The sequence below is a fragment of the Pinus tabuliformis genome, chromosome 4_1 (genome assembly GCF_031772625.1).
Source record: "Pinus tabuliformis cultivar Carrire ecotype Pingquan chromosome 4_1, CPIR1, whole genome shotgun sequence".
NCBI classification, from domain to species: domain Eukaryota; kingdom Viridiplantae; phylum Streptophyta; class Pinopsida; order Pinales; family Pinaceae; genus Pinus; species Pinus tabuliformis.
In genome coordinates, this window is record NC_142303.1 from 415,158,910 (window position 1) to 415,182,727 (window position 23,818).

At 39.4% G+C, this 23,818-nt stretch overlaps 1 protein-coding gene across 1 annotated transcript in view; it reads right to left on the reverse strand.

The window, feature by feature from the left end:
• The window catches only part of LOC149176074 (peroxisomal (S)-2-hydroxyacid oxidase GLO4-like), a 394,542-nt gene that overhangs the window by 74,060 nt on the left and 296,664 nt on the right, over positions 1 to 23,818 (reverse strand). The window contains exons 8-9 of the mRNA XM_089419844.1: positions 22,572 to 22,641; positions 22,263 to 22,363 (exon numbers count right to left, since the gene is read on the reverse strand). Coding sequence (XP_089275970.1) covers positions 22,263 to 22,363; positions 22,572 to 22,641 — 171 coding nt within the window. The remainder of the gene's footprint in view (positions 1 to 22,262; positions 22,364 to 22,571; positions 22,642 to 23,818) is intronic.

The window sequence follows — 23,818 nt, forward strand, 5'->3', positions numbered from 1 at the left end:
GATGTAATCTTGTCCGTGAGATCTTCTCTTGCAACCAAAATATAGAGATGCCAACAACAAAGCTCATAAACTTTCGATGGATGACAACCTCTCGGATATCACTTCCACCATTGTCCTTATTATTTATATCATGGCTTATGGCCTTCATCGGGTCATGATTAGCAGGAAAGAGAGGCTGATGAGATGGAGAAACACAAGTATGTTGCACATGATAATTACACTGGAGAGGCGAGACTAGGGAGTGATCAAAACCCCGCATTAGGGGAATTTTGAGGTCTAAAATAGGCTTTTTAAGGAAACTATGAAATAATAGTGGAAATAATAAAATAATATTAGATTACATCATCAAATTTTAGAGGGAAAAAATAAAAAATAAAAAACTATTTTTTCAAATCGTATTTTCAACTTATCTCTCTATGGGTTTACTCAAATTTTGAGCGGAAACACTCGTTGGATGCAGAATTTGATTCCTCATCCAAGGAATACACATGTTTCATACTTTCGATGGATCTTTCTACATGAAAAATGAGAAATACATGAAAAACGTTATTGCAATCAAGTTTTTTCATGTATATTTTTCGTGTAGCAAGGTCCATTGAAAGTATGCAACATGGGTACTCTTTTGGATGAAGAATTAAATTTTGCATCCAACAAGTACTCTCGCTCGAAATTTGAGTAAAACTAAAGAAGATAAGTTGAAAATACGAGTTGAAAAAGTTGTTTTATTATTTTATTATTTTTTAGTCTTTTTACTTTTTTACTCCAAAAATGGTGAATCATCCCCCATAGTTGACATCATCATCTTGAATTCTATTGGTTCTTATAAATTTTATTTTGGTTGTACATTTTCCTTAGGAGGCCCATTTTAGACCTCAAAATTCCCCTAATGATGGTGCATCCAAGGATGAAAGGAATAATCAGTGATGAGCTTTTCCTCGACACTATACTCGGGAGAGGACAAGGGCTCACAATTACTTGAGATCACATGACCAGGGGTGAGGGAATCACCTGATGAAGACCCAAGATGATGACTAATAGGAAACAGGGAGAGAAGCATTGTATTCAATGGGTTGTGCTTTCCCAAAGTCATAATCTAAAGGCTCAAGTGATTTGAACATAGAATCATACTCAAGAGAAGTGGGAACCTTATCAATTCCCTTAGTATCAAATATCGGGTCTCTCTTAAAAGAAAAGTTGATCACTTCCAACTGTCCCTCTTTATGCTTATGCAAAGAAAAATGAAGATTCTCCTTCCCAAGGGTATCAATGGGTATGCCATCATAAATAGTGCCTGAGGGGAAGGGAAGACCAATCTCATCCTCATCCTCCTTGTCAGTGTCATAAATGGGAGCACAATCAAATTGAGGACCAACAATTTCCCATTTCTCCTTTTCAATGTGGAAATAATCTTCAATGTCATCTTTCAAGGGGCTAATGGGATCATCTCTATCAAGGTTTTCAAAAGAAGATTCATCGGGAGTAATATCCTTGAGAAAGGCAGGGTTGGTCTCAATTTCACTTTCCATAAATTCATCCTTCCTAGCACACATGTCCTCAAAACATGGGTCCTCAAGACATGTGTGCTAGGAAGACCAATCTCATCCTCATCCTCCTTTTCGTTGTCATAAATGGGAGCACAATCAAATTGAGGACCAACAATTTCCCATTTCTCCTTTTCAATGTGGAAATAATCTTCAATGTCATCTTTCAAGGGGCTAATGGGATCATCTCTCTCAAGGTTTTCAAAAGAGGATTCATCGGGAGTAATATCCTTGAGAAAGGCAAGGTTGGTCTCAATTTCACTTTCCATAAATTCATCCTTCCTAGCACACATGTCCTCAAAACTTGTGTCCTCAAGACATGTCGAGCATCATCATGTAGACCCAAGGAGGACTCATCTTCTTGCTCATTACCTAGATTCTTAATGTCTTGATGATGCTCGGTGAAAGTTTCCTCTTGGATGCTTAATGCAGGGTGTACTTGAAAATGTCTAAGAAAGCCCTCAAGGAACTCTTCAATAGATGAAATGCTCCTAGGTTCATGATCATGTAGCCATGAGTTATGACCACCGATTGACCCCATGAACAAGAACATAACAACATCTTGGTGGACAACCTTCTCCCTTGAAGCATGCACATTAAATCTTTCTACATGGTCAATTGTAGAGAGTGGATCACCATCAAACACGGGCACCCCACATACCATCCTTCCCGGGACATGATTAGGATATCTGGGGATGCTAGCTATGTCCAAAGCGGGAAATTTACGAAAGAATGACAACCTATTTGAGGTATACATGAAACATATGTAGGAGTCGTCAGGGTGAAGTTAAAGATCCTAGAAAAATGCTTTCTTGACCCTACAAGCATTGATTTAAAGTTCAATGAAGAACTAGGGCTTCGTTCTGTTAATCTAGGTTGTCATTGATGTCAATATAGCAGTGTTTTCCTTGATACATGATTGCCCATTGATGCCCATTGATCATAATGTTCATAGTGATGAAAGTTTGATATATGATGATATGATGAGATGGAGGACCCAAGTGGATTGAACAGAAGGAGGTCAATTGAACAGCAAATGACACAGGAGGCCAATTGAACAGCAAATGATGCAGGAGGTCAACTGATCAGCAATTGACGCAGGAGGTCAATTGAACAACAAATGATGCAGGAGGTCAATTGATCAGCAATTGAACAACGATTGAACAACAAATGACGCAGTAGATCCAGTAAAGAAACAAGAGCAATTGAAAAGCAATTGAACAACGATAACAGAGGAGTAAAGAAGAAAACTATCGGAAGAGCGAAAGAGTGAAGAGAATTCACAGGAGAAACAACTATTGGAAGAGCGGGGGTAGGAAAGTACGGACTTCCTTGATCGTGGCTGAAGTCCCGCACTCAATCCTAGTCGTCGATCTCATAGTCAACCCTTAGATCACAGTCAACTGCGGGGTTAAGGCCGTTTTTTATCCATGTGCCAGTCGAAGTCCCGCAAACTGTCGATTGCGATAAGGCTATGGACCCGACGAATTTATTAACAACTGTTTATTGAAATATCACATCCACCGCATCACGAGTCTTGAAGCCTTGTTGTTACACTAAAATCCTCCGATTGCGATATGTAATACGGAGGATGTAATAAACCATGGGAACCCTTTCAACAGTATATAATATTGGCAGTTCTATTTTATGCCACCACTCAAAACCTCCGATTGCGATATGTAATACGGACCCGATAGTTCCATTACATATGCCTTAATACGATACCGCGTCCACAACATCGCAAGTCTCTTCAAAGCCTTATCATGTTGAAACCCCCGATTGCGATTTGAGCTATGGACCCGATCTGTTTATGAAAACAATCCTAATGTAATATCACATCCGCCTATCGAAAAGATCATATCGCATCCACTCCGTCGGCCGTAGGGGATCGACTATGTTATGAAAAGACCTCCGGAAGTTGCGATTGCGATTAAAGGTGATGACGTGGCATGTAGGACCTCCATATGGGTAACATATCTTGGGCATCTATCACAGAGAAGAGATAACAGTTCACAACTTGTGAACTTGAAGGAACAGAGTAAGCCAGAAGGTCAAGCAAACGAAAGAAGAAGTTGAAAGGTCGAGAAGCCACGATGAAGGTACAAAAGAAGCCGAAGATCAAGTGAGAGAGAGATAAGCAGAACGACAGAAATAAGCCATAGGTCCAGCAGGACAGAAGGAAACCGAAGGTCCAGCAGGACAGAAGGAAACCGAAGGTCCAACAGGACAGAAGGAAGCCGAAGGTCCAGCAGGACAGGAGGAAGCCGAAGGACGAAGCAATTCTGTTGATTGGGTTAATCTTTGAAAGGCTCAGACCTGTGATGAATTAATCAAGTACATAATGCAACCTGAAGAACAATTCTGTGAAGGGGAAAAATAAAGTTTCATCTGACATCGTTTGAAGGGAGTAGTAGCCAGCACAAGCATTGAAGCGTTTGTGAGTCTAGTTCTGGGAAGTAAGAGATCGCAATAGCAAGAACAATGAGAAGCAATCACTCTTGAAACAATTACCACAACAGTAAAGAACAGAGGCTTGAAAACAAAAGATTGCTTTTGTGCATACATTGAGCCTTAGCGCAGAAATCTTGTTGGAAAGCTTCAACAAATCTTGGAAACATTATTGGAGATCATGATGCCTATTTGAAATCATCATTGGTAACTTTGCAGACTCTGTTAGGGCAATATGAAGAGTTGTGAAGACTCCTTCATATGAAGACAGGTTGTCATTGATGTAGCAGTGAAGGTGTAGATAGACAGAATTCAGTGAAGAAGATGTTGGGAGTAGAGAATAACTACCAAACATATCTAGACAATATATAGTAGAGGGTTGGAGCCCTTGGGGTTGGTGCCTCAGAATTGGAAGGCTTGGTGTCCTTGGAATTGGTACTCCTAAATCCAAGGTTGTTGCCTTGACAAGACAGGGTTGGTGCCCTAGAGGTTGGAGCCTCACAAAAAGTCCGAGTTGGTGCTTGGAAACTGGTTGGAGCCATATATACATTGTACTTGATTTATTGTAAAGATTATGTTAATAAAATCATTTATTCTTGTTGTTCATTTTGAGTTCTAAATATAAATGATTTAATTGACAAAAATAACAATTGAAAAGAAATATTGATTCACCCCCCCTCTCAGTTTTTCCAACAATTGGTATCAGAGCCAGTACCTTCACTCAAAAGCCTAACAACTTGAAGGTTGATCATTAGAACACAAATGGTGAAGCCAAGGAAGAAAGTCTCCAATCCTCCTAAAGATGTGTCTCCCTCTACCACTGAAATAGAAGTCAATCAATTTGTGAAGGCTCCATGGTTTAATGAAAACATTGATATATGGGAAGCAAGAATGAGGAATCTCTTAAAGACTCAAGGCATTGAAGTATTGGAATCAGTGATTACTTATAACATGATGAATGGAGAATTCAAGGAGTACAATGCAAAAGTGATGAAGGCAATCTTGAATGGGCTACCAGATTCTATAAAGAACAATTTAGGAAAATGATCATCAGCGAAGGGTATATGAGACAAACTTCATGATCTTCACTCACAAGGAGCATTGACAATGATCTCTAGTTAAGAAAATGATGGAAAACAAGAAGAAAATCTAGAGCCCGTCAAGGATGCTGAAGATAAGATTGATGACATCAAGGCTAAAGAAGACCTAGAAAATGAAGAGAATGAAAAAGACTTTGTAGAAGATCTCCTCACTAAACTTATGGCTGCCATGGAAGAGATTATCAATTTGAAAAAGGAAAACGAGGAACTTAATAAGAAAGCACTAGCTGGTGACCAAGACCAAACAAGGAAGAAAGTTGACCTTGTCAAGCTTCAAGTACAAGAAAATGATGAAGAGCTTGCCAAGCTTAAGAAGGAATTTCTTCAAAGCAAAAGAAAGCGTCATGAAGTCACATCCATGAAAAATCAATTGGATAAAGCAAAGAAACAGGAAGATACCTTGTCAAGTCAACTTGAACAAAGGCACAAGAGCTTGAACAAACTTGAAGAAGAGATTGGACAGTACAAGGTAGAGGTCTCCTCTCTCAAAGCTCAACTACAAGAAGCAATAAAGTTAGTACAAGGAGCTGAGAAGACAATGGAAGCATTGGCAATCATAGAAGGACAGGTTGATGACACAGAAAAGGAGAGAAACACCATGATATGTCAACTAAAAGCAAAGGATGGAGAAATATTCAAATTAAAATCTAACATCAACCTTCTCAAGGCCGAAATACGTAAAGCTACAAGGATCAAGGAAGAAATGGAAAGCAGTCTAGCAAAGGAAAATGAAGTCAAATATCATCTCCCTTAAATTAGAAGCAAATGAAGCAATACGTATTAAGGAAGAGATTGAGAAACAACTTGCTAAGAAGAATAATGATTGTGAAAAATTGGAAGAAGAGATTGTCTCCCTCAGGAAAAAGGCTGAAGGGATGGACAAAACCTTGAAGAGCTCTCAAGCCTTGGATGACATGCTCAGCCATCAAAGATGTCCATTTGATAAATCAAGTCTCGGGTATTGATCCAAGTGGGGCTCCAAAGACCCACACAGGGCAAGGAGGACTCAGGGATGTTGAAAAATCAAAGTGCTCAGAATGACTTTGACCCAGGACCAGATCGTAGATCTCATCGACTTATCGCGGAGGTGCAAACGGTTCGTCAAACCAAGCTCGTATGCAAAAGATAAAGCTCTTCAAATTTTGATATGACAGGGGAAAAGAAGGACCTACAGTGTGCCACATGGCATCCCCATAAGCATGTGGGACCCACATGGTAGCCCATCAAACATTGACACTTGGCATTCTTTCATTGGTCTCCTAAAAACCTGCATGAGAAACAAAAATCATTTTTAAAATATGGAAAATGGTTATTAAATAACCATGTAACAAAATTCATTTTAATATATAGTTATTAATATAACTATATAAAAACAATAAACAAGAATCATATATATATATATATATATATATATATATATATATATAATATGAGTCCAAACTATATATTAACAAAAAAACAAAACTAAAAAGGTTAATATATGGTTCAACGGATTGTGTTACGAAACAGGTGCTGGGCTGGCCCTTGGGGCACAAACCCAACCACCCCACAACCCCTTTAACATTAAACGAATGGGTGGTGGGCCGGCCCTTGAGGCACGGACCTGACCATGCCCATACACCACAATACAACAAACACCGCACATCAAACTGTTGCTGCCATTAAACTATTGTTTTAAAAAAAAAAATTGAAATGCGGTTAGTTTGGTTTTAAAAACAAAACTTGTGTGAAAAAAGGAGGCGGGGTTTGACCGCCTGACCTCCTCCCTATTAACCAGGATCATAACCACTATTCCAAACCGAATCATTGATAACTCCGTCGGAAAGTTTATTTAAAAAACTCATTTTTTTGCCAAAGCTCAGGGGAGAGACTGTAGGGCACGAATTTCGAGGAAGAAGATGGGCACGGATTTCGAGGAAGAAGACGGGCACGAATTTCGAAACGAGTAATTATATTTTTTCACTGCAGGAACCATGAATTTTGTAGGAGGGCTAAAATGTCACTTTGTCAGAAATTGACAAATTTTATATGGATTTTACACCTCTCGTCGCCACGAGCGCAACGACGCTGTCTGTTTCTCCATCATAGTTCTGCATTTTTCGGTCATTTTCAGAATGCACGTGGAACCATGATTACAACAAAAATAGGGAGCAGAACCATGAGCCTTGAAATTTTCCCAAGGAGGTAAAATTTTGCCATGTCGGAATATAGTCAAGTTTATACTTGTTTTTAATGGTTTTCCGCAAGGATCACAATGGTGAGATCAGATTCGCCATCTGAGTTGCAGATTTCTAGTCCACCCAGGGAGCAGAATCTTTGAGGAATCTCAGGGGAATCTAAAAAATTCCTTAAGCCCTAGATTCTCAACTTTTCAGAATACATATTTTGGACAGTCGATTTTGCATTACTCGACACCAAAAATTTGATGGTGCATTCAGATTTGTCATTCTCTCATTCTATTCTTCAGCCATTTTTCTAAGTGCTAGTGCAGATGTCAACATTCATGTGCGAGCAGTCATATGATTGATGCCGTGAGATCAATGGTCCGAGCAGCTTTAGCAGTTTGACATCCACTTCTTCAGATGGCCCTTGGTTGTGAGGTATATGATGTGTTCGTGTACTTCTTTATGCATTGTGTTGCACAGATCCTTGATTGATGTTGATGCAGGGTCTTGTTTATTACATGTTCTCATGATTCCTTGCTTGATGTGATGCAAAATCTTCTATGTGATGTATGTATTGTCATGATTCGTCATGTTTTGCATTGAGATCCCTTGTTGCATGTTGATGGGATACACTTATTATCGTCATGCATGTTTGTTTTGAGATCATTTTTATGCCATGTTGGCGGGATGTTCATCATGCATGTTTTTGTGTCATACTAATAGGAGTCTTTTGACTGAGAGTTCCTGTAGTGGAACAACTCTTAGAGCCACTCCTGCGTGAGGGCATTTTCCTTGTATGATTGCACATCATCTCTTGTGTACATCATCACTATTGACAACACTTAATGCAACGGCCTACACCATCTTGACATCGAGGCCCGGAGACGTAGTCCCTCTTGGACCAACTTTGTTATCAACGCTTATGTTCTCATGTGTTGATGATTGTCTTGTTCCTCTTCTTTACAACATGCAGATGTATTCATTAATGTTCTTTTAAAGATGCAATTTAACACATCACGAAAGTAAAAGGTCTTGGAAGGGTCCTTCGTCACACCCAGACATGGATCAAGTGGTATCAAAGCGGTCTTTATTTTGATGTGAATTGTAGCGTGAACAATGGAACGTGCAGCGACAGAGGATGAAAGAGCGATGTACGAGACCATGCTCAACATTTCCAAAAGAGTGGAAATCATGTATGAAACCCTACAGAGAGAGACAGAGGAAAAGGAGCAATTGCAACTTCAGTTGCGATCCACAGAAGAGGCCCTAGAAGAACTGAAGCAAAACAAACATAATTTTCAAATAGAGAATGCTGAATTGAAGATGCGCCTACATGAAGAGAAAGAGGAAAAACAAAGTTTGCTACTACAACTGCAAGCAAAGGACAAGGCCTTGGAAAAGTTGCAGCGTGACCCATGTGAGGTGAAAGTAGTTCTCAATCTTCATGTATGTTTCCTGATGATGATTTCGCTGTTTTTGAAAATCATACCATAGGAATTGGCTCCAAACTGTTGAAGAGAATGGGGTATGAAGGAAAAGGCTTGGGCGTTAATGGCCAAGGCATTGTCAACCCCATCAAAGTAGAGGAATTACCGTGTCAAACAAGACTTGGGTATGTCAAAAAGGAAGTTGGGGAATGCGCCACGATAGTTAGCGAACCACCAACAATGGATGATGAGAAACCCTCATCAGTTCTTTCCAAATCTAAAGAGGAGGTAAAAGATGTTGATTTCCTTTTGGTTTCGTATTCACATAGTATGAGTTCTGTTGGAGATTTGGAGATCCCAATTATAGGGACAAACATGTGGCTCCTTACAAGGATGAGGCACGAGGAGAAAGAAGAACTTAGTGTTAATAATCAAGGCATAATTCAAGCTTTGGAGGTTGTGCATGAGCATTGATTTGCAAGCTCGAGATACACTAAAGGAGAATGCTCGAAGGTGTCAAAGTCGTCCGGGACATTGTTGAAATCGTCGAGGAAAGAGAATGATGGGAACACATCCCCATCATCCCATAGCAGTGCCCATTGCAGGGAGAGAGCTGAGGCAAGCTCTTATCGCCATACTGACGTTAGAGATAGCAAGGAAAGGTATAACCACTTTCGACATGCGAATGTTCATTTCGATTATGATTATGTTGTTAATGATGAACGAAGAACATGGCATCGAAAAACATGTACCTTTTGTGGATTACATAACCCTACATTTTCTAAGTGTTGGAAAAGAATGGCCGCACACGAAAGGATGAGGCGTGCAAGACCCCCTCAACAGCAAGTTAAACAGATCTGGAGGAAGAAGATGTATTGCAGTCATTGCGATAGAAGTGGCCATCAAAGAGCCACTTGTTGGAGGCTCCATCCAGAATAGCGCCTTAAAGACAAAGCGTCGGTGCGTGAACCAGGTGAAGCAGTTGTTCGACAAGCAAAACCACCTCAAGGAGGTGACCCATTCACATTGATAAGTGAAAAATGGTTTCTAGACATGTTGTCATTTCATGGTCGTGTTTTTGTAAATCATTTGTTGCATTTTAAAATGTAAAAGTGATGACGTGGTTCCATCACTTGTTCAGGAACAATGATGTCTAGTCTTATTTTGAGTTGCACATTAAACTCTGAAAGTGATGTCGTGTTTCCATCACTTGTCGAACGCAAATAGTGTTGGCTTTATTCTTTGTAAATCATGTGTTGCAGTGATGATGTGTTTTCATTTCTTATTGAAGCAACAATGATATGTGGCCTTATATTGTCATAACTAGAGTATTGCGTCCATCTTGTTGTAAACTTGACGACTGAGTAAGTGTTATAAACTCGTGGCAAGTGTGGGACATCTGGGCCATTAGTTGGTCATGTCATTTAAGCATGTAATTTGCGAAACAATGTACTACAGGTTGTAGAAGGCAAGTGTGGGCTTCTTGTTTAAGGCTCCGAAGAACAAAGGTGAAGGAGATGGAAGCGAGATCTTTTCAGGACACTTGTATTGCAGACATGGTATAGAGAAAGTTGCAGATTACTTTCCATGCTTTTGGAGGACCAAAAGGTGGCTCCAGATACCCACATAGGACAAGGAGGACTAAGGGATGCTCAAAAATCAAAGTGCTTAGAATGACTTCGACCCAGGACCAGATCGTAGATCTCTTCGTCTTGATCGCGGAGATGCAAACAGTTCGTCAAACCGAGCTCGTATGCGAAAGATAGAGCTCTTCAAATTTTGATATGACAGGGGAAAAGAGGGACCCACAGTGTGCCACATGGCATCCCAATAAGCACATGGGACCCACATTGCAGCCCATCAAGCTTTGACACTTGGCGTTCTTTCATTAGTCTCCTAAAAACTTGCATGAGAAACAAAAATCATTTTTAAAATATGGAAAATGGTTATTAAATAACCATGTAACAAAATTCATTTTAATATATAGTTATTAATATAACTATATAAAAACAATAAACAAGAATCATATATATATATATATATATATATATATATATATATATATATGATTCCAAACTATATATTAACAAAAAACAAAACTAAAAAGGTTAATATATGGTTCAACGGATTGTGTTAAGAAATGGGTGGTGGGCCGGCCCTTGGGGCACAGACCCAACCACCCCACACCCCTTTTAACATTAAACGAATGGGTGGTGGGCCAGCCCTTAAGGCACGGACCCGACCATGCCCATACACCACAATACAACAAACACTGCACATCAAACAGTTAGTTTGGTTTTAAAAACAAAACTCGTGTAAAAAAAGGAGGAGGCGAGGTTTGACCGCCCGACCTCCTCCCTATTAACCAGCATCATAACCACTATGCCAAACCGAATCATTGATAACTCTGCCGGAAAGTTTATTTAAAAAACTCATTTTTTTGCCAGAGCTCAAGGGAGAGACTACAAAGGCGGGCACGTTTCGAGACGAGTAATTAATTTTTTTACTGCAGGAACCATGAATTTTGTAGGAGGGCTGAAATGTCACTTTGTCAGAAATTGACAAATTTTATATGGATTTTACACCTCTCGTCGCCACTAGCACAACGGCGTTGTCCGTTTCTCCATCAGAGTTCTGCATTTTTCGCTCATTTTCAGAATGCACATGGAATCATGATTTCAGCAAAAATAGGGAGCAGAACCATGAGCCTTGAAATTTCCCCAAGGATGTAAAATTTTTCCATTTCGGAATATAGTCAAGTTTATACTTGTTTTTCATGGTTTTCCGTAGGGATCGCAATGGTGAGATCAGATTCGTCATTTGAGTTGTAGATTTCCAGTCCACCCATGGAGCAAAATCTTTGAGGAATCTCGGGGGAATCTAAAAGATTCCTTGAGCCCCAGATTCTCAACTTTTCAGAATTCAGATTTTGGATAGTTGATTTTGCACTACTCGACGCCACAAATCTGATGGTGCATTCAGATTTGTCATTCTCTCATTCTATTCTTCAGCGAATTTTCTAAGTGCCAGCGCAAATGTCCAGATTCATGTGCGATCAGTCATACAATTGATGTCGTGAGATCGATGGTCCGAGCAGCTTCAGCAGTTTGACATCCACTTCTTCAGATGGCCCTTGGTTGCGAGGTATATGATGTGTTCAAGTACTTCTTCTTTATGCATTGTGCTGCACAGATCCTTAATTGATGTTGATGCAAGATCTTGTTTATTACATGTTCTCATGGTTCCTCGCTTGATGTGATGAGGAATCTTCTATGTGATGCTGTCACGATTTGTCATGTTTTGCATTGAAATCCCTTGTTGCATGTTGATGGGATACTCTTGATGTCGTCATGTATGTTTGTTTTGAGATCCCTTTTATGCCATGTTGGCGGGATGTTCATCATGCATGTTTTTGTGTCATACTGATCGGAGTCTTTTGACTTAGAGTTCCTATAGTGGAACATCTCTTAGAGCCACTCCTGCGTGAGGGCATTTTCCAATTATGATCGCAACATCATCACTATTGACAACACTTAATGCAGCGGCCTATACCATCTTGACACCAGGGCCCGGGGACATAGTCCCTCCTGGATGAACTCTGTTATCAAGGCTTATGTTTTCATGTGTCCTTGTTCCTCTTCTTTACAGCATGCAGATGTATTCATTAATGTTCTTTTAAAGATGCAATTTAACACATCATGAAAGTAAAAGGCCTTGGAAGGGTCTTTCGCCACACTCGGACCAGGATCAGGTATGCAGGTGAATTCTCAAGCAAGAATGATAATGCTTCAAACAACAATGATATGAGGAAGTCAAAAAGAAATGTTGATGCTCCCAGTTTCAACAAAGGTAAAGATAAGAGTCAAGGCGATAATGAAGGAAGTCCTGTTCCAAGAAGAAATGCAAATGTTGTCAAGGATGCGAGAAGCAATAATTATCATCAAAGGATCTCAAGGCAGAAAGGCTTCAAAATTACATCAAGGAAATCTCCATTTCCCAGGTACCAAAGTTTATTTCTTGGTTATTGTTATTCTTGTACAAACTTTGGACACATGGCAAAATATTGTAGGGCTTATAATGATCCCTGTCAATCTCCGAGAAGCAATTTCGCAAGAAGAAGTCATGAATTCTTATTCATGAACAACATAGAATGCTTCAAGTGTCATAACATTGGTCATATGGCACATAATTGTAACTTGATTTGGGCACCTTCTCAAGCTAGAACCATGCCAGAAAAGAAAGTTACACAAGTATGGAGAAGAAAGAAAATACAATCTGAAAATCCCCTGAACCCTCCAGCCAACAACACTTGTTGTTGACTTGATGAAGATATTCTTGATATTTCAAGTGTTTGATGATGGGATTCTGCCAAAAAGAAACCATGCATACAGTTAGGGGGAGCTTGTGATTCTTGATCATTATTGCAGAAGCTATTCATGAAAGCGTCCTTATGAAACCCTTGTTGATCTATATTAACAATCATCCTTTGATAAAAATCATTTCTCAGGAGCACTACATTGAAGAACATGATCTTTTAACCATTCTTTGGACTGTTGTTGAAGATGTTCTCCACTTGATCACTAAGCAGAAATTGGAGCACCAGAGAAGGCCATCCAATGCTAGAGAAATAGGGCAAATAACTATGTTGTTGGTATTACAGAAGTTGAATGTCTCGACTCAGGGATATAATGTGAGAACAGGTAAATCAAGGACAGTAATAGAGGCAACCTTCAAACAAACAAACACATCTGGGAATGGAGCTTGAAGCAAGAGCAGTTGGAAGAATCTAGCATAATTGAAGCATTGCAAAAAGTTGTCAACCAGTAAAAGAATTTAAAAGATAGTCACAGATTGGATATCAAAATCTGCTAGTGGAGATAACTTGCAGAGATTTTTACAAGAACACAAGCAAAAGATGGCTCATCAAAAGGACCACAAAAAGGAGAATGTTGTGCATTCGAATATAGCTCAGTAACTTAAGGAGAAGCACAGAGATACAAAGGAATCTGATTTGAAGAAAGATAGCGAGGATGACAATTTCAGTGGCATCTTCTCCTAATTTAGACTATAAAGACTCCTTAATTCTGACTATGAAGACAACAAAATTCGGATTGCAGAAGCATAAAAACCTGGACTTGAACATTTGGTGTATGGCTATATGGAGCCTATTTGGAAGCATTGAAATGGAGCATCTTTAAGCATTGTTGAAAGCATTATGAAGAAATTCTGAGACATGAAGAGGGGATAATGTGCTAGTTGATGATGAGGCAGCAATCCTTCTATCTTGAGTAAAAAGAAGAGCACCACAACAGGGGGAGTAACATACCCATAAAAATATACTATTCATAAAGAATAGAAGCAGTTCGACAGGGGGAGTCCTTGTGCACTCCTTTGCCATTGATGTCAAAGGGGGAGAGAAGAAGAATATTGCCATCAATGGCAAAGGAGCAAATTGTTAATCTAGGTTGTCATTGATGTCAATATAGCAGTGTTTTCTTTAATACATGATTGCCCATTGATGCCCATTGATCATAATGCTCATAGTGATGAAAGTTTGATATATGATGATATGATGAGATGGAGGACCCAAGTGGATTGAACTACAAAAGGTCAATTGAACAAAAAATGATGCAGGAGGTCAACTGAACAACAATTGAACAGCAAATGACGCAGGAGGTCAATTGATCAGCGATTGATGCAGGAGGTCAATTGAACAACAAATGACACAAGAGGTCAATTGAACAGCAATTGAACAGCAAATGACGCAAGAGGTCAATTGATCAGCAACTAAACAGCAAATGACGCAGTAGATCCAGTAAAGCAACAGGAGCAATTGAACAGCGATTGAACAACGATAACAGAGGAGTAAAGAAGAAAACTATCGGAAGAGCAGAAGAGTGAAGAGAAGTCACAAGAGCAACATCTATCAGAAGAGCGGGGGTAGGAAAGCACGGACTTCCTTGATCGTCGCTGAAGTCCCGCACTCAATCCTAGCCGTCGATCTCATAGTCAACCCCTAGATCATGGTCAACTGCGAGGGTCAAGGCCATTTTTAATCCATGCCAGTCGAAGTCTCGCAAACCATTGATTGCGATAAGGTTGTGGACCCGACAAATTTATTAACAACTGTTTATTGAAATATCGCATCCACCGCATCATGAGTCTTGAAGCCTTGTTGTTACACTGAAATCCTCCGATTGCGATATGTAATACGGAGGAAGTAATAAACCATGGGAACCCTTTCGACAGTATATAATATCAGCAGAAATCATATCGGCAGTTCTATTTTATGCCACCACTCAAAACCTCCGATTGCGATATGTAATACGGACCCGATAGTTCCATTACATACACCTTAATATGATATCGCGTCCACCACATCGCAAGTCTCTTTAAAGCCTTGTCATGTTGAAACCCCCGATTGCGATTTGAGTTGTGGACCCGATCTATTTATGAAAACAATCATAATGTAATATCACATCCGCCTATCAGAACGATCATATCGCATCCGCTCCGTCGGCCGTAGGGGATCGACTATGTTATGAGAAGACCTCCGGAAGTTGCGATTGCGATTAAAGGTGATGAAGTGGCATGTGGGACCTCCATATGGGTAATGTATCTCGGACATCTATCACAGAGAAGAGGTAACAATTCAAAACTCGTGAACTTGAAGGAACAGAGGAAATCGGAAGGTCAAGCTAACGAAAGAAAAAGTCAAAAGGTCGAGAAGCCAAAGGTCTGGTAGATGATGAAGGTACAAAAGAAGCCGAAGATCAAGTGAGAGAGATGTAAGCAGAAGGACAAAAGTAAGCCGTAGGTCCAGTAGGACAGAAGGAAGCCGAAGGTCCAGCAGGACAAAAGGAAGCCGAAGGTCCAACAGGATAGGAGGAAGCCAAAGGACGAAGCAATTCTGTTGATTGGGTTAATCTTTGAAAGGCTTAGACCTGTGATGAATTAATCAAGTACATAATGCAACCTAAAGAACAATTCTGTGAAGGGGAAAAATAAAGTTTCATCTGACATCATTTGAAGGGAGCAGTAGCCAGCACCAGCATTGAAGCGTTTGTGAGTCTGGTTCTGGGAAGTAAGAGATCGTGATAGCAAGAACAATGAGAAGCAGTCATGCTTGAAACAGTTACCACAATAGTAAAGAATAGAGGCTTGAAAACAGAGAGTTGTTGTTGTGCATACATTGAGGCTTAGCATAGATATCTTGTTGGAAAGCTTCAACAAATCTTGGAAACATTATTGGAGATCATGATGCCTATTTGAAATCATCATGAGGTAACTTTGCAGACTCTGTTAGGGAAATATGAAGAGTTGTGAAGACTCCTTCATATGAAGACAGGTTGTCATTGATGTAGCAGTGAAGGTGTAGATAGACAAAATTCAGTGAAGAAGATGTTGGGAGCAGAGAATAACTACCAAACATATCTAGACAATATATAGCATAGGGTTGGAGCCCTTGGGGTGGGTGCCTCAGAATTGGAAGGATTTGTGTCCTTGGAGTTGATACTCCTAAATCCAAGGTTGGTGCCCTAGAGGTTGGAGCCTCACAAAAAGTACAAGTTGGTGCTTGGCAACTGGTTGGAGCCCTATGTACATTGTACTTGATTTATTGTAAAGATTATATTAATAAAACCATTTATTCCTATTGTTCATTTTGTGTTCTAAATATAAATGATTTTACTGACAAAAATAACAATTGAAAAGAAATATTGATTCACCCCCCCCTCAGTATTTCCAACACGTTCTTCCAACGGAGTCACTAATAATGATATGTCAATATGTCGTATGGGGAACAAAACACAGATTTCGTGTCCCTGGCAACGACGCCAAAATGTTACTGCACAAACTAGCAAGGGACCTAAAAGGGGTTCCTATGAGGACAACTACTAGGTCAAGGGAAACTATGGAGACTTAGCCCACTATCACCACAGCGAAGACTCCCTACTCTTTACGGATTGTTACCGATGGGAGGAGACCCGGTAGTTGGGAGGTCACTTATAAAATATAGATCAATGAAGGGGCAGAGTGACTCAAATGATTCCCTTTCTAGAAGAGTTTGAAAGATAGGGCTTGCCTGCTCTTCAAGCAAGGGACTTGATCTTCTAGCAAATGGGGATGAGGATTGGAGGGTTGAGGTAGAAGTATAAGACCTATAAAAGATGTTTTCAATCCCTAAAATCCTTATGACAACTTGGATTCTCGAGTAGTCCTTGCTAAATAGGCTTTGATGAAGAATGGGACCGCTCGAGGCCAAGTGGACCCAGTCCAGGTTAGGGAATAGATTTTGGCAACCAATGATGTTCTTAACCTAGCCAAGGTGAGGAGAAAGGATCAAACAAGAATTTTCTCCCAAAGATATCAAATTGATCCTACTAGGTTCTCGCCTTGGGAACACCTAGGAAAAACTTGATCCTAGAGCTAGGGCTTGAGGTATATGGAGATTCCACCACCAAAATTACTTCAAATTTGGACGAGAGCCAATGTCTCCTAGACTCCTAATGGGGTTAACCAAGTACCCTATTAGGTGGTTTCTACTTCTAAAGGGGATAATATAGTCAAGGTACATCTGTCAAAAGGTGGTGGCATGTGGTAGGTAGGTGAATGAGGTAGGGAATGAGAGGGGGCAACCTTGGGTCACATGTTGGGGCATAGTGGTAGCTAATATGAGAGAAGCCCACACTTGGGTTTATAAGGTGTAGGAGGGAGAAATCGTGGTACGTGACGTGCCCCGGCCTTGATTTTTCCACCCTTCCCTATATGCCTTTTTCCTTCTTATGATTTTCTTTGATTAACTGCTCGAGGCTCAAGAGGTTAGAGCATGATTTATAAGATATAGCAGTGAATTCCCCTCATTAAGGTGTTCAAGGAAATGTAACTAGGTTTGGTCTTCATAAATGTAATTTTGATATTTGTATTTATTCAAGAAAAGAAATATTATTTTTATAATATATGTCAATGAGTTTCTTGCTCATTGAAATAGATCTAGCACATGTTAAAGTGCTATAGGTGAGTCAAAAGAAATTATGGAAGACCTTAAGGGCATGTTACACCATGTATATTTATGTATTAGAGTCAAAAGAATACCTCCAAGCAAAGTCAACAAGTCTCCTCCATGCAACGACACCTACAAAGAAGCAATGTGAATTATATATGTCAATTCAGCCTCAAGTCGGCCTAAAGGAGGGACAACCCTCTATATATAGAGGTTGTCTACTCCTCTAAAGACAACGCACTTCATCTTTGAAATCAACGAAGGTAGAAGCCAAGAAAAGGGTAAACGAAGGATGAAGAAGGGGTCTCCAAGTGCAGCGAAGAAGGTTACTCAACCGAGCCTAAGAGGACCATTTCTAGGGCAGCGGCAGTCACATGTGCAAGGAAAAGGAAAGCAGCCTACGCTCATAATAGCAGAGACTCACAGTCATACGTATCTCATCATTTGGGCTAGAGACATATGCCTATAGGGCATCCCATTCAAGCAAAGAAAAAAGGAAGAAAAGCGAAGGTAATAGGGATGTTCTAAAGCCTATTATAGTCACACGTGAGAGGAAAAGGAGGTTGTATCTGTTGTCATAACAATAATAGTCATACAATTTTGTTTGTTGGTTAAGAAAAAGAAGACATCATCCCATGTGAAAGGGTCTCATCAAAGATCAAGGATAAGTGTCTCTTCTAGAGCAAGTGCAACAAGATCTATCAACAGCTGAAAGAAGAACGAAGTGCCGAAAGAAGGATGACGAAGTGCTGGGGAACAAAGTGCAGGAAGGAGGATGGACTTGACTTGTGCTTGGAGGATATTTAGGTTAGGGGTCTAGGGTTTGGCATTGATCAATAAGAAGCTTCAATAAGAGAAATTTACCGAAGGGTTTTCCTCTCAATGGAAGAGAGGTTTTGGCCTTGGCAGAGAGCCAACATCTTATGTTCTTGTTCTTATTTTTTTGGTAGCATTTTGATGAAGTATACACACATGCATTAATAATAAGAAGAAGAAGATTAAGCTAACAAGAAAAAGTAAAAAGACTCCACAAATTGTTATCAAGTCAAGAGGAATCACACTACACCTAATTGCCCTAGATTCTTCAACATAAGATACGGCGGTTCATCGCCCTCCAAGGGTTGGGACAATCATGGGTTCCTATATGATGAGGAAGATTCACAGAACCTTTTGGAACCAGGGTGATGGCCATGATGATGGGGTAGAGCTCATGTATTAGCTTTTGCCCACGTGCTAAATATGTTTGTCTCAGCCATCTTTTTCATTTTGTGGTACATTTCCCTGTTGAATGTGGCCATGTATGCTTTTATCTTTCTTTTTAGATCAACCTCTAGGCTTCATTCCAGGCCATGACCCAAGGTGTGGGCAAGGGGAAGGGGCATGCCAACCTTATGTGGACCCAATGGGGGGAATGTGGACCCAGGTGGGAGAAATGATGAATGGGGTAGTAATGAATAAAAAGAGGGTAATATACGCAGATAAGGGAGCGGGACCACAGAACCAAAATCGGGGTTTCCCATGAAATATTATCCCTAGAACCATATTGTCAATAAAAGAGATCCCACGGGACTAGAATCCAAGGTTAATTCCTAAAAGGGGTCTAGGGGACAAAAGCATAGACCTAGCCCATTCTTTCCGCCGAATCCACCCACTAATCCATGCCCAGGAGTGTCCATGATAAGAAAAATACACTACTCAATTTTGAAATGACAAGGCATACCTTTAGGTTTGGGAGGCACACCTTCAAACATATAATCATGGTAGATGGGCGAGGGACCACATGGTTGGCTCAGGTGGTGGAGAAATGCCACAATGAGCTAGCTGGTGGCTACAAGGGGTTGCTAGCTACCTGTTGAGGACCATCTTGGAAAAAAAAAATCTCCTAGGGATATTACCCAGAAAATGGTGGGTAATAGGGCCAACCTATTCCAATATACATGATTGTATAAGATAAATTGAAAACCAACTTTTGCTTGTCCAAATAGGGTGATCTTTAGGTCGATTTTGGTCCTCTCGAAAAGAGGAATCTATTGCAATTATTATCTTCATCATATGAGCTGTCCAAAGTGGAATTTGACTGTAGTTGCATAATTTTAACATCTGGAAGTCCAAGGGATCACACTTGGATTGTGATGATGATATGCAGGTGGCTCCTAAGAATGTGGAATCAAAAGCCAAAGAACCCAAACCTATGGAACAAGATCCTCATGAAGAATCTAATGATCCACATGAATTTGTTTACTCATCAAGAGTTGTTGTATTGGAGACTAGAAAGAGCCCTATTTGGCATAAAAGAATTTTGAAGCACGTTGAAGGACATGCAGCACCTTGTGGGACCTTTAGTGAAAGAAAGAGGCCAAAGAAGTATTCAGGTTATGCAGCAATGATGTGTAAAATCATTGAGTCCAAGCCATCCACCCATGAAGAAGTAGTTGAGCATCAAGATTGGAAAGATGCTATGATTGAAGAATACCTGTCGATATTGTGTTGAATGGTGTTGTCACTGATGCCAACATCGGGTTCCTGAACGCTCTTAATATCTGTCTGGATTGCTCCAATGGTCAAGAAGCCTTGAAAAGCCCTAGAATCCCTGCACTTGTTGATGACTTTATGGATGAAGACTAGTGAATCTGATCCTAAGACCACCATCATTGGATGTTCCTCGTCGTGCTGATTCCAACAATATATGGTATGCCTCATAGCTCCTCATGGTTTGAAATATATGCCCTTTGGAAGGTCAAAGCCCCTTGTTGTGGTCAATATCCCCAAAAGGAGGTGATGTGGCAGTGTATCATTAGCCAGCAAATAGTGAAGTTGAGGGATTTTCATTAAAAAATTTAATCAATTATTTTGTGGCTAAAGTGTTTCATGGAGGGGTTTAAGAATTAAAATTAAAATCAAGGTACCCCGAAAAAAGTGATCAAGAGCCTCAAAGTGACCCCACAGTGAGCCCAGTTTAAGGAATCAAAATATATATATTGACCCCAAGCATAACAAGGTCAAGGGTCAAAATATATTTAAAATTAAAATTAAAATATGACAAATTTCAATATATTTATTTTGCACACAAAGAAGTTAATACGGCACCAAAGAAATTGCTTACGTTGGATTCTCGTCTACGTTCTGACCAGAGATGGGAGATCTGTCCCAAGTTGGATTTGGGAGCTTGTCGTTATGAAGTTGACGTTTAATTTTTTTATGGATCCAAGTCGGTCCCAAGCTCGAAATTTAAGGCGGCCCGAGGACCGCACAAGCAATTCGATTGTATTAAAAACATTATTAATACCTTGTGATCCGGATTGACCACGATCAGCTCAACGCATGACCCCCAGGCTTTCAGGCATGAAGCATCACTCATGATCAGCCCAACGACCACACAAGCAATATATATACGATGTGATATACACAAAAGATTATCAATTCAAGCAATCATGTGCGAATTATCTATGAATTTATTCATTTTGTGTTCTGTATAGCGCTATGGTATTTGAAGAGATCTTTGTGATTCGCTGTATCTGGTGATCGATCTTGCTGAGACAGAGCGATGAGAAATTTGTGTGGAGAGCGATTTGCATGATGAATGAATTGTTATGGCTGCCTGCGTCAGACAACAGTGCGCATAGAAAAGATGTGATATATAGTTGTCTTGCGTATGCTGTTCAAAGTCTGAGGTTTTAAAGTCTGCTTGATTTAATGATTACACATAGAACAAGATGCGTAGCTGACTTGGTTTTTGCTGGATATTTTCTTTGTAATTTCTTCCTGAGCGTTGAAATTTGACTATCTAGTGAGTCTACAGAGATTTATGGCAGAATCGTGTGCCTTATGTTGTCAATATTTCATATGCTGCTTGTGTATTACAAGGTGTGTCTGAAGCCTGCACTTGGATATGGTGATTTTTCTTTGGTTCGCTTGATGATGCAAAGGTCAATGGCAGTGTTTTGACTGACATCCTGTCTTGTGCAGAGGTCAGGGACTCGAACAGAGTTTTTGCTCTTAATTTGCAATCATTTTTTTTTACATTGATTTGATTGATTTGGTGTAGAGGTTGAGTACGCTGGGCAGACTCTTATGTACAGTATTACTTGGTTCTAACCTGAATTAGTGGCCCACTTAGTAGTCACCTTAGGGATTCCCATCTTTAAAAATTAGGACTAACAAAGTCATAAGTAAGGAAGTTATGAAATGAGTTTTTCCCAAAAGCCTCATCTTGCTCTACAATCTAACTGGAAATACCCTTTCTCATCTCCTCCCTTATTGGCTATTTGTGATGCAAACTAATAGGATGGATGATACAGGACAAAATTGTTCATATAGTTGTGTCTACCAATTTGATGGATATTTCAGAAAATATTTGTTCAACATCCCTGGTGAATTCATAAGCAAAGATCTCTAGAGGGATTTTTCTTATTGAGAATGGTATAATATAATGTCATTCGACAAAAGAATGATCTCTACTACAATTACTTTTGTGATACGAGGGAACAATTTTCTTGTGATACTCTTTAAAGACATTAAAATTTGCATAAAGACTTCAATCAATATTTTCTTCTACTACAAAGTAAGAATGAATAGAGAACCTCTTCAAGAGCAACAATCGATGATGACACAAAATCAAGTTGACGAGCACCATGATTTGAAACAATGATTCCAGCAAAGCCAGCTTGTATGGCCAATTCAGCTATTGAATAATAGTGACATAAAAAATTAGTAATCCTCACATTCAGTTTCCAGTTTCAAATCAAACCTTTCTTACAACTCAAGGAAAAATGTCATAGCATTAATAAACGAGAAATTAATTACCACAATAATATGTCTACAGGGCTCCAAACTTTTAAAAGAACATGCAAATAATAGATTAAAATTGATTTCAGAAACAAAATACTAACCATCTTCAGCTGTTAGTATTCCCTTGATCAAAATTGGCAAACTTGTAAGTGATTGCAACCATTTTATATCCTGCAAATGTTCATTTAGTAAATATAGGATGGGTTGTACATATTAGTATTTGAAACTTGGAAACTCAATTTTTCATGATGCAAAAGGACATGAAACTAATTTAATAGATAATTGAATCTCACAAAAATATTTCACAAATAAATCTCACTCAACCAAGAACCTATAAATAACAATCACAAATTCAAAGCTTTGCAAGCCTAGAAAGATATTTATTGAAATGGATAAGCTGAATGGTTGCATCAGAGCATTTTTGACAAGCCCAATTGTTCTGCAACTATTGTCTAGAAATTAGTCTTTATCTATCAGAATAACTATGTAGGTATTAGTCTTCACTTGATATGGGATTATAGGCTAGTGAATCAGCGAATAAAAGCTAAAGTTAAAATTCCTAAAACATATTGTGTTGAGAAAACCCAAAGAGAAGTTGCACTAAAGATTTTTTTAAGGTTTTCATCTTTGTTGGAAAAAAAAATGTAGGTTGCTGACCCTATTCTTAATGTATGTGTCTAAACTAAACAAGATGACACAATGAGAATCCTATAGTAGAATGTACACATTTATTTAATGGTCATGTATACCTTGTACTTTATGCACATATAATATAGTTACCGACCACCATAGTCTGAAGTATTTCTTGGAGCAATGCTTATCCACGCCACAACAAAACAAATGGCTTACCAAAATGTTGGGCTATGACTATGAGAGTCTATAAGAAAGGTCGTGACAATGTTGTTGCAGATGCTTTATCTAGGAAATTTGAGGAGGATGGCACCCTCTTATCCCTATCTCTGTCCATCTCATCTTAGATTGAGGAGGCCCAATCTGAATGGTTTGCCCGTCCATCTCTTTCCCAACTAATCCAAAGGTTACAGGGGGATCCTAAACCTCCAGGAAGATACACTTGGCAGCATAGTTTTGAAACTCAAACTCAGTATTGACTTGGACTAGGGTCAACTCTAACTCGAACATCGACTCGGTATTAACTTGAACTAGTTGATTCCAATGACTCAGTCATTGTAAAAAGTACATTAATTATTTATTTTTTATGAAAAAAATGTTTTTAAAGATTTTCATTCATGTTTCCAAACTCAAAGCATTAGAATAATAGAGAGAAGACAACATATGATCAAAATACGCTCATGAATATATCTATTATATCAAAACGGCACCCAATACA